General features: G+C 52.9%; 1 protein-coding gene across 1 annotated transcript; it reads left to right on the top strand.

The window, feature by feature from the left end:
* The first annotated feature begins 5668 nt into the window (after positions 1-5668).
* Positions 5669-11553, top strand: LOC136149782 (CMRF35-like molecule 6). Its single transcript, XM_065910343.1, has 4 exons — positions 5669-5774; positions 6207-6536; positions 8257-8380; positions 9685-11553. The coding sequence occupies exons 1-4, from the start codon at positions 5714-5716 to the stop codon at positions 9830-9832; spliced, it is 663 nt and encodes a 220-aa protein (XP_065766415.1). The 5' UTR covers positions 5669-5713; the 3' UTR covers positions 9833-11553.
* Positions 11554-11700: the final 147 nt, after the last annotated feature.

Genomic DNA, 11700 nt, shown 5'->3' with positions numbered 1-11700 from the left:
TTTCCTTGTATTACCCGTGAGTGAGGGAAGCTGCTGTTCTATCAAACCACCGGCAGACGTGTGGGTGAGCAGGACCCCACGGGGCCTTCCCGGGGTTGGGGTGTGCGGGGTGGTCAGGCCTTCCCCCTTATCCTCTGCTTTAGCTCCTCTCTGAAGTACCTACGTAACAGTATTTGATGCACCGTTCCTGAGCTGTTTTGCAGGGGTGAAAACCCCCCACCAAAGGGAAGATGTTGACTACTTGATGACCATGAGCACCTGGCCCCAGGCCTCCTGGAGCCTCAGGACTGGTAGACGGAACCCCTGTGACACCCCCTGCTCCTTCTCATCAGCCAATCAGAGGATCATGGGGGACCCTGCGACCCACCCTCCTCAAGCTGGCTTTTAAAAATGCTTTGCTGAAGTCTTTCAGGGAGTTCAAGGCTTTCTAGGGTGTGAGCCTCCTCTTCTTGCAGTGAAACTTCCTTTCCTCCGACGTTTCAGTTTGTTTGGCCTCACTGTGCCTCAGGCACGCGAACTTGCATCAACAAATTAAGTTTTAATCCAGAAGTCACTTTATAGCCAATTAATTCCACTTTATGACCATTTGTGTAACAGAAAGTCAGTTTGTGAACTTGGCACATTTAAAATACACTGCAATTTTTATAATCTTCTTTTGGCTTCTCTCCTATTTGTGACTCTAAGAGCTTCAAAAAATAAAAGGCTTTATTTTATAAAGTATCTATCTTATTCCCCAGGTTTCTGTGGAGCTTGGAGAGACCCTGAAACCCAGAAGGAAATAAAGCTGATACTCCTGATCCACTCCCCTTCGAAGAAAGGCAATGACTTGGCTTTAAGCTCAGGCGGTAAAGAATCTGCCTGTAATTCGGGAGATCTGGGTTCAATCCCTGGGCTGGGAAGATCCCCTGAAGGCGGGTATAGCAACCCACTCTAGTGTTCTTGCCTGGAGAATCGCCATGGACAGAGGAGCCTGACGGGCTGCAGTCCATGGGGTCTCAAAGAGGCGGACATAACTGAGTGACTAAGCACAGAACTTTATTAGTTTAATTCTGTTTTTCCATGGCGAAAGAGAGACCCAATATGAAACCGTTAGGTGCCGTCCAGGGGGCTCTGAAGAGCTCTGGTACCACAGTCCTTTATGTCTCAATGCAAAGAATTCAGTGACAACAAAGTGATAGATAAGAAATGATTTATTAGAATAGGATGCTTGTGAGGCTTACAAAAGGGTGGCTGAGAGATATCACGCCCGAGAACTTACTGGGTTACAGTTTTATAATCAAAGGAAAAGTGGGGAGAAGGAGAAGAACTTTGCTTTTCTCGAGTAAATGTAGTGTTTCCATCATCAGCTCCTCCTCCAGATTGAGTAGTGGAGTTTTCTTGTCCCCACACAGTCAAGCTAGGTCCACAAATTATTGTTTTTTATGTGTGCAGAAAGCATTAATTACTGAGCTCACTGGACAGGATGTGGGGCTCATGCCACCATCGTTTTATTTTGGGGAGGCATGTCTTGTGCTTCTGTTGCATGGTTTTGTTGCTGAGCAAGCCTGCTTGATTTTGTGGTTAAGCAAACCTGCTTTCATGAGTAATCATCAACTTACAAGACTTGCAGCCCAGCTGGTAAAGAATCCACCTGCAATGTGGGAGACTTAAGTTTGACCCCTGGGTTGGGAAGATCCCCTGGAGAAGGGAAAGGCTACCCACTCCAGTGTTCTGGCCTGGAGAATTCCATGGACTGTATAGCCCATGGGGTCGCAAAGAGTCTGACTTTGCAACTTTGCAATGACTGAGTGACTTTTGGTTTCACGCACCCACCACCCATTTATTTTCTACTTCCAACCTCTAGTGGGGTAACTATTTAATCACCTTTTGTCCCTTTATTCTGTCCCGATCAAGATCACTCTGGTTGATTCCCATGCTATTTAATGCTCCATTTGACATTTTAGGCTTTTTGCTCTACATGCCTCTCTAGCAGCCCTCTGAAACACAAACAGCTCATCACCTCCGGGGGATGTCTGTGTGTTGGGGGTGTCACTCCGTAGGAGGGTTGCCATGGCCTCCTCCAGGGGATCTTCCCAACCCAGGGATCAAACCCAGGTCTCCCGCAGTGCAGGCAGATTCTTTACCGCCTGAGCTTAAAGCCAAGTAATTGCCTTTCTTTGGAGGGGAGTGGATCAGGAGTATCAGCTTTATTTACCTCATAGAGGTTTGGGATCTCTGTATCAGTTCCTCGCAGGAAATCTTTCTGAGTTAGGTCTTCATGTGCAGACTTGAGAGTTGAAGAAGGAAATTCCCACAGGGCCAGATACACACGTATGTTGGTCAACCCTTTAGAAAAAGGGAACAATAGGAGATGTTTGCATATGAAGAGATGTATTATAAGGAATTGGCTCACCTGGTAACACCACTGTCTGCTGTCTGTATGATTCACGCCAAGTTCAAAAGTTTGAGAAGCAGAAGTGCCAAGGATAGGAAGCAACCAGGCAGGAAGGGCTGAAGACCTTGTTCCTCCACCCGTCACGCTAACTTCATTGGACCAACTAAAGGATGCCCGCCTACACTGGGAGATCAGATGAGATACAAGCAGTCCTTCCTAAAGGAAGTCAACCCTGAATATTCACTGGAAGAACAGATGCTGACGCTGAAGCTCCAATACTTTGGCCACCTGATGTGGAGAGCCTACTCATTGGGAAAGATCCTGATGCTGGGAAAGATTGGAGGCAAAAGGAGAAGGACGCGGCAGAGGATGAGATGGTTGGATGGCCTGACCAAGGCAGTGGCCATGAATCTGAGCAAACTCTGGGAGACAGTGATGGACAGAGGAGCCTGGCGTGCTGCAGTCCATGGGGTTGCAAAGAGTTGGACACAACTTAGGGACGGAACAACAGCAACCTACATTGGTCAGGAGCAACCTGCTTCACTGAGTCCGCCCCTTCCCACGCTGATCTTCCCGGGAAATGTCCTCGCACACGCCTCCAGCACTGTTCAATCCGGGCACTCTGTGTCCAGTCGGGTAGATGCATAAAATTACCCATCACGACAGGAACCCCTACAGAAAACCAGATGCGTTTCTTGAATTACTGTTGTCATTGCCCATGTTGATTCTTCCCACCAATCAGCACAGCCAGGAGCCGATAGAAACTGCTTTCAGCTCAAGAAGTGTTTTTCTGGAAAGGGAGATACCCAGGGGAAGTTAGCGAGAAGGGAGAGATCTTGGTGGGTGGAGAAGGCGTCGGAAACAGTCCAGATCAGGTTTCTCAACTGAGGTTACCGTGGTGACCAACAAACCTCCCGCTCTGCTTCCTGGGTCTGATGACTGCGCTTCTCCCTCTTGCTGGCCCCTGGCTCTTTCCCCTTCAGAGTCACCCGATGGTGAGGGGACACTTGGGCCGCTGTGCCAGGGAAACCTGGGTTCGGGCCTTGACACCATCACTTATGATATGCTTCTGGTCAGTTTGTTTGGGCTTCCCAGGTAGCACAGGGGTAAAGAATCCGCCTGCCAGTGCAGGAGATGCGGCTTTGATCCCTGGGTCAGGAAGACCCCCTGGAGAAGAAAATGGCAACCCACTCCAGTGTTCTTGCCTGGGAAATCCCATGGAAAGGGGGGCCCGGTGGGCTGCAATTCAGCGGGTTGTGAAGAGTCAGACACGACTGAGCGACTGAACACGTACACATGCAGTTTGTTTACCTTCTGATTCGTGGGAAAGCTGGCTGGGAGAGGTGAGGTTTAGCGATACACTCTTTACTACATGAAAAAGACCAGTAAATGAAAAGTTCTCTCCCTCCCCCCAAAAAAAATCAAGCAAACGTTCTGAAGTATAATTTCACATTTTGATTTTGCATGTATGTTCATTACTTAATTTTTTATTTCCATGTTTTGGTTTTTAAATTCTTTTTTAAAAGATTTATTAGAGTTTATTTGATTCACAATGTCGTGTTAGTTTCAAGTGTATAGCAACGTGATTCAGTTACACACATACATGTATTCATTTTCAGATCCTTTTCCCATATAGGTTATTATAGAATGCTGAGCAGAGTTCCCTATTTTTCACAGTAAATCCTTGTTGGCTATCCATTTTATGTACAGTACTATGTATTTGTTAAGCCCAAACTCCTAACATATCCCTATCCCCACCCACATTTTTCCTTTGGTAAACCATAATTTTTTCCTGAAATCTGCGAGTCTGTTTCTGTTTCGTTAATAGTGTCTTTATATCATTTTTAAAAAACTGGACTCCATGTATGATATCATATGATATTTGTCTTTCCCTGTCTGACTTACTTCACTCAGTATGACATTCTATAGGTCCATTCGTATTGCTGCACACGGCTCTATTTTATTCTTTCTAAATTGGTGCTTAAATTCTTTTATCGAGGTATAACATACAAACAGAAAGGGCTTGAGGAGGATTGAGATGGAGACAGCTGTAATCACAGAGTTGTAGGGAGAGAAGGCTACTGTAATACCAGGGACGAAGGAGGGAGAAAGAGAGAGGGTTAGAGAAACAGGATTTGGGTTCCAGGAATATTGTGGCCTCTGATCTTGCTAAGAGAGTCTAGAAGAGGAACAGATCTGGGAAGAGAGTGTTTAGGAGGAAATCAGTAGACCTGGCTTGTGCAGGACAAGGTCGAGAAACACATAATGTGGGTGAGATGACTCAGCGCCTGGACCGACCTCCCTGTCAATCCCAGGGGTAACTGACCCTAAATCAGCACGTCATGAGGATGAGTCACTCTGAGTGAGGACAGACCTGCCTGCCCACCTCCTGGGAAGGACCACCCCCGCTGTCGGCATCTCTGCTCATCACTGCGAGCTCAAAGGAGAGGCCAGCTCCGGTGTCTTCGGGGAGACCGCCCGTGTGATGTACAGCCGCCCCCTCCACGCCCCTGGGTGGAGGGTAAAGGGCCCGTGATTCCTGGGGTTCCAGCTTCCCCCTGAGCATCTTTCACCACTGAACTGCCCTCGCTCACACTCAGCTCTCTGTCCTGAGGCTCATGATTCAGTCCCCTCTCAAAAGAAGAGTAAACAGTGAGGAACGTGCAGGGGCGGGGTCAGCGGCTCCCCATCTGTGTCGAGGATTCAGGATGCACACCCGGAGGGAAGGCCTGGGCTGTGGGATTTGTGCTCGGACCCAACAGGACCTTCTGGAAGCATCTGAGGTTGACTGAAGAGGAGCCTGAGGCTCCACGGGGCGGTGCTCTCATGGGTGCCTGGATCTGCAGGTCGGCGGGACACAGACCTGCTGTGGTCACCACCCAGGCCACAGAGGATGGAGGAACCTGGCACCTGCCCCCGGAGCCGTCCACCCTGACCACAGAGGAAATGATGCATCACCAAGGGTGGGGACGCGCCTCGGAGACAGCCCAGCATGACCCAGGTGTTGGGGGCGCATGTGAGGCCCGCAGAGGGCAGCTGTGGGCTGAGCCGAGTGGGCCACTCATCCTCGGAAGGCTACCGCGGACGTCCAGTCACCAGACGGAGCGGAGCCGGGGGTCACCGGCGGGCGTTGCACATCCTTCTGCTCCTTACCCCGAGCTTTCTGCGCGCGGCTCAGCGCCGGCCGCCAGGAGGACTCTGGGGACCAGGGACAGGGCTGGACCAGGAGCGGAGAGGCGCAGAGGAGAAGTGGGCACCGAGAGGGAATCCCCTGAGGAGGCCTGACCCTGTCCCTGCCCGGGGCCAGGCGCTGCTGCAGCTGCCGTCCCTGCTGGGGAAATGACCCCGAGGGGCAGGGCCGGGTGGCTGCCTTCAGCTCTGCTGCTGCTCCAGGTCCCAGGTGAGCGGCTGAGCCCTTCCTGGGGGAGGGGAGGGGGCAGGGCTGGAGCTGGGTGAGCCAGGGGAGGGGGAGAAGTTTCCAGGAGGGGCCGCCGCCTGTCCCAGCAGCGAGCAGAAGGGTTCAGGCCGTGAAGCAGGTGAGGCTGGTCCACTGTGCTGGTGGGCGGGGGCGCCTGTGATGGTCACACCTCAACAGTCACAGTCAGAGATGACCTCTTGGGGCCTCACACACAGTTTTTCCCATCCTGTCTCCATGGATCCCTCTCCTCTGTGAGGAGGGACCTCCTTCCCCCATCTTCCTCCCCTAGGTCTGAGGAAGGGCCTGCCTCCTGCCTTGGCCTCCTCCAGACCCCACGGGCCCTCGAAGGACCCACATCCAGGGCTCCCCAGACCCAACTCACCTGATGGAGTTGGACTCGTTTGTGTTTTCCAGGCTGTTTGTCCCTGAGTGGTCCCCGAAGTGTGACAGGCATCGTGGGGGGATCCCTGAGCGTGGAGTGTCGGTACCAGGAGGCATTGGTAGACAACATCAAATACTGGTGCAAACAGCCGTGTGTGTCGCCATGGAAGATCGTGGAGACCAGAGAGTCAGAGAGAGAAGTGAGGAGGGGCCGCGTGTCCATCAGAGACCGTCCTGCCAGCCTCACCTTCACAGTGACCTTGAAGAGCCTCAGAGAGGAGGATGCGGGAATGTACGGATGTGGGATCTATGTACCATTTTCAGTGGACCCCACCTTCCAGGTGGAGGTGTCTGTGATCCCAGGTGAGCCTGTGACGTCAGCTCTAGGGATGCTGACCGTACCTGGGACCCTGACCCTCAGGGAGGACCTGGAGTGGAGGGTGTCCTGGGATCGGTGGTCAGGACCCGGCTCTGAGTGGCCGTCAGGCACATGTCCACCTCTGGTCCTCGAGACCTCCTCTGTGTCCAGCCCTGACACACCCTCAACCTGAAGCTCTCTTGGGTGGAAGGGGAGGGGGAGATGCCCTGGATCTGGAATCCTGCAGCCTTTCTGACCTCACAAGGGTCAGGTCCACTCTGAAGGTGACCCTGTGTCTCTTCCTGGACCTCTCTGGCCAGCCCTAGGGGACGGGGACCAGCAGGGCCAGCGGAGGACATTGCAGTGCCATGGAGGGCTCCTGGGGCCCCAGCCTCACCCTGGTGGTCCTGGGGATCTGCAGCAGCCGCGAGAGGGGGGAGGCAGAGTCTCGGAGCCCACATGGGGCTCTGGATGCTTTGGAGACCCCTCCCCGCTCCAGCATGACCTTGCCTCTCTCTCTTCCTCTAGCACCTGGTACCCCAGGAGGAAACCCAGAGGGGCCCGTTAGGCAAAGAAGGATGAGGAAGAGGGCTCTTAGGAGGTGTTATGGCTCTCAGTAGACCGCCACGTGCCGAAAATGCATCCTTAAACTTTCCTTTCTTTCTCTTTGGCCATGCTGGGTCTTGGCTGCTGCACGCTGGCCTTCTCCGGCTGCAGTGAGCATGGGATGCTCTTTGCTGTGGCGCTCGGGCTTCTTGCTCGGTGGCGTCTCCTGCTGCGGAGCGTGGGCTCTAGAACACATGCTCGGGCATTGTGCACGCCTAGTGGCGTGTGGGATCTTCCCAGACCAAGGATCGAACCCCCGTCCCCTGCACTGGGAGGCAGATTCTTTGCCACTGGACCACCAGGGAAGCCCCAACAAGTCTTCTTTAACAGAAAGCTGCTCTGGTTTCCTAGGAAGCCAGCCACGATCCTCTGTCCATACACACGCTTCCTCCCCTGACTGCTTGTTCTGACGTCGCCCCCGGCTCCCCGAGCTCCTTCCTGCTGGCCGCTGCTTCTCTCTCACGAGGAAGGTTTCCTTTGTGTGTTTCTCTTTACAAGAACGGAAGCGAAAGTTTACTGGTTCCGCGGGGTGTGTCGGGGAAGGGCTTTGTCCACTAACCTCAGGAGAGGCCACATTTCATGGGGTCCACCAGGCTGGTATCTCTCTAGATCTTTCTGCTCATGCCCTCCCACGGAGAGGACCGCCTGGGGCCCTGGGGCTGGCTGACAGGGACACGGGGTTTCCTGATTCAGCTCAGACTCAGCTGCAGGACTTTTCATCTGAGCTCCGCTCTAGCCTCTCCGCTTGCCCGTCACTGTCCACCCTGTCTCTCTGTGTTAATCCCTAAAGAATATGGGTCACCCTGTTTGTCCCCTGGCAGGACAGAGGTGAGGCTGTGACTGGGGTGACCTGGAGCCAAGTGCCCTCTCTACACTCTGAGATCCCCAGGGGAGCAGGGCCATATGCCTCTGCCAGTACCCATCTGGCCTGGGGGCATCTGGAGAGGGGCAGGGAGGGGGGCCCAGGGTGTTGGCCAGGCCTGGGTGCGGCCACGGGGGTGGTGGAACAGCATGTCCATCCAGATGGCGTGAGTGACCTTGACTGTGAGTCAGAGTCACACTAGAGCGGAGGGGGGACCCAGGGGACGAAACGGGGCCTGACTTGTGTTTCTCCCTCAGTCACTATGACAACCACCAGCCCCGAGAGGTCCACAAGCACCCCGGAGTCCCCCACGACCTTGCCAGCGCCCACCTGGAGCTCTGTGTCTGGGCCGGAGGCCACTGATCCCGGCCAGGTTCATCGGTAAGGGACCCCCATCCCAAGACATCTCACCTGGGTGATTTCTCGGTGAGCCCAGGGAGTAATAGGCCAGTCTACCTTCACCAAAGACCCTAATTTATTCAACAAATTCTGTAACAAGCAGTAAGGGTCCTACTAAATGCCTAGAATTCTCGTTGACTTGGGATGCAGCCGCAAAGCGCACAGACCCAGTCCTGCCCTGACAGAGTCGTGCTCTAAGAGGGGACTCACATAAAGAACAGATCGACACGTCGGTGGTATAAATACACCACCTACTGATGATTGCTTGGAGGACACTGTCACCTGGGTGATGGGCCAGCATGTGTGGGAGGGTGGTAGAGTTTGCTAGTTAACACACAATGATGAGAGGGCACCTAACTGATTCCAGACACTTGAGTGGAGGCCTGCAGGATCTGGGGGGCCAGGTATGCCGGGATCCTCAGAAATAAGGCAAATAGGCACACGGAGGAATAGGGTGAACCAAAGGCCCCCAGCCAGGAGCAGCGCAGGAAGCAGATGCTCTGGTCGTGGGTGGTCCTTCTGTCCCTTGGAGCCTGCTCATCAGTATCATCTTGCTGAAGAGACCTGGCCTCTGAGGGTGCAGAGCTGAGGGGGTCACTCTTTCACCAGCCAAGGGCTTTTAAGGACTGGAGCTTTGGAGACCCTGGGCAGGTACCGGCTACTCACTAAATAAGATGGAACAGTCCCTGTGCTCCAGGTGGTGATGCTCTACTGGCTAGCAGACATCAACCAAGTCTCCCAGTATTGGGTTCTATACCCTCGACCGCAAATCCCCCACATGAGGAGTGTCTTAGATGTTTCCGTCGTGTCTGACTCTGTGACCCCCACGGACTCTAGCCCACCAGGCTCCTCTGGCCTTGGGATTCTCCAGGCAGGAATACTGGAGTGGGTAGCCATGCTCATCTTGAGGGGGTCTTCCTGACCCTGAATCCAACCCTGGTGTCTCCTGCATCGCAGGCAGATTCTTTACCCTCTGGGCCTCTGGGGAAGCCCCCATGAGGACGGCTCAGATGGATACCCTCCTAAGGCCCAGGTCCCCCTTGGATCTCTGGTCTCCCTCACATAATTCTCATAGCCACATCCACCCTTATGTCCACAGTCCTAAGTCTCAGGGGCAATTCTTGAAGTTCAGGGTCCAGAAGTCATTCAAGTGGGGCTTCTCTGTGTTGGGTTGATCCTTGTTTAGATTCTTGTAGCCACAGAACCTGGACACGGGGCAAGCAAGGTGGAGAGCCCAGGGCCTCCCTGAGGATGCTGCTCACTGTCTGTCCCCGTGTCCCCCACAGGCCCCTGCTGGGCAGCATCCACTTCCTGCTGCTGGTCTTCCTGAAGGTGCCCCTGCTCCTGGGCATGCTCGGTGCCGTTCTATGGGTCAACAGGTCTCTGAGGAGCTCTGCAGACAGGCGGAGTCGGTCCATTTATGAGAACCAGTAGCCCCCATGTTCGTGTCCTCTTCGATGATGCAGTCGGACCACTGGATGGAAATGAACTCCTGTCCATCTGTCCTGTATCACACTCTACCACTCTCTCTAGAATACTCTGTTTGTGGATTTCCTTGTAGCTTTCTTTCCTTGCCCATGATTCTCTGAAACCAAAAGCATACCTCCTCAACAGGTGCTTCTGAACTGTGACCACAGATCAATATTGAGTTCAGAGCTTCCAGCTCATCCGCAGAGCATCAGTCAAGCACTGAACTCTCAGGGGCCCTCTCTGCAGGCTTCAAACCCCAGGAGTGTGGGAACCTTGCTTTTGGATCTGTTTTGATGGATCCAGGCAGTTCCGTGGTTTCCCACATGATCCGTGCTACCATAATCACCCACCCTTCACAGGTCTCAGATCCACTGTGGGGAACCCTCCAGTTGCTGAATGTGTCTGTTTAATTAGGCATTCTAAAGCTCAGGAAACAGCAATGCAGAGAGTTGATGGTCCACAGGGCCAGCATGCATGGGACCTGAATCAAGACTCCATTCTGCACGAACCTTCACACCCCACTGTTCTGTCCAATGGACTGAAGGGCCATGTGGGATTCTCCAATTGGTGTCAATTCAGAACAGAATCCAGCATTGCATGGAAAATCAGATTATTCCCTTCCCCATACCCAGTCAAACTGGTTAGTATGTTTATGTCCTTTGTGGATGGCTGGTAGAAAATAACAGTATGAAATTTATGCAACTATCACAGAAACCTTCCTTTCTCCTGTTCAAAGGTAACTCAAGCCCCACTGTCACCCCATCATTCAAGGTCCGTGGTTACAAACCTGGTTCAAGTTTTTAAATCGATTGAGGGGCCATGAGTGAGTCTTCTATTCAATAGCTTAGTCTCCAGGACTTGTAGAGGCAAAGACCTGGGTAGGCTTCCCACAGTTTCAGTTCAAATTGCATCGTGATGAACTTGCCTGCACCAAAAATGTCTGAGAGGCAGGTTATCATCCTGACTCATCTATCTGAAGCAGCCAGGACCTGGGGAATTGCACCCACTTGTCATGCAGCAATAATATGGGGAGAGGACCAAAGTAGTAACCACCAACCTAGGCATTGCTTCCGACCATTACACAGAAGAAAGAGCTCAGCTTTTGGTGCTCACATTCCAGTTGGTGGACAGAGAGAAATAACAGACACAATAGTACAGGTATGCAGACATGCAGAAATGTCCAAGTCCACATTGAAGAGTATCTTGTAGTAGCATAAGTTAAGAGGAGGTGCTATTGGTGAGACAGTAAGGGATGAGTCCTATGATCCTGGTGAAGAGGGTGATAGTTAACCAAGTCCAGAAGGAAGCAATGCAGTGAGCCCTGTGGGCACCTGGAGGAAGAGCACTCAGGCAAACGGAACTGCAGGTGCAAACGTCCGGCCTTGGGAGCATCTTAGATGCGGATCCAGGGGAGAGCAGAGGACAGATGCTTGCAGGGTCCACGGGTGCCCAGTCCTCCAAGAATCATGGTCCAGTCGTGTTCACCAGCCTGAGTAGAAAAAGGAAAACCAGGGTTGGAGAAGTTAGTTTCCTGAAAGCAGGGGAGTCCTGAGAGATGAATTCAGTCATTGATCCCTTAGCTGAATTGCCACAGGCTATGCTGGAAAGACACTGGGCTTCAGGCAAGAAGGTGACATCAGCTCACGGGGCCACAGCCCAGATGGAGACACACAGGGAGCCACAAATCCCAGGAGATCAATCCCAGTGGAGGTGTCCAATGGTCCAACGGGACACACAGCAAGAGAACCAAACTCAGCTGGGAGGGTCAGAAGTTGTACAGTCAAGGGTGTTGGCTGTGGGTCAGGAGGAGGAATAGGGGTCCGAGGGTCTGG

Source organism: Muntiacus reevesi, chromosome 18 (genome assembly GCF_963930625.1).
Source record: "Muntiacus reevesi chromosome 18, mMunRee1.1, whole genome shotgun sequence".
In the NCBI taxonomy this organism is placed as follows: domain Eukaryota; kingdom Metazoa; phylum Chordata; class Mammalia; order Artiodactyla; family Cervidae; genus Muntiacus; species Muntiacus reevesi.
This window is presented reverse-complemented; position numbering and strand designations above follow the sequence as displayed.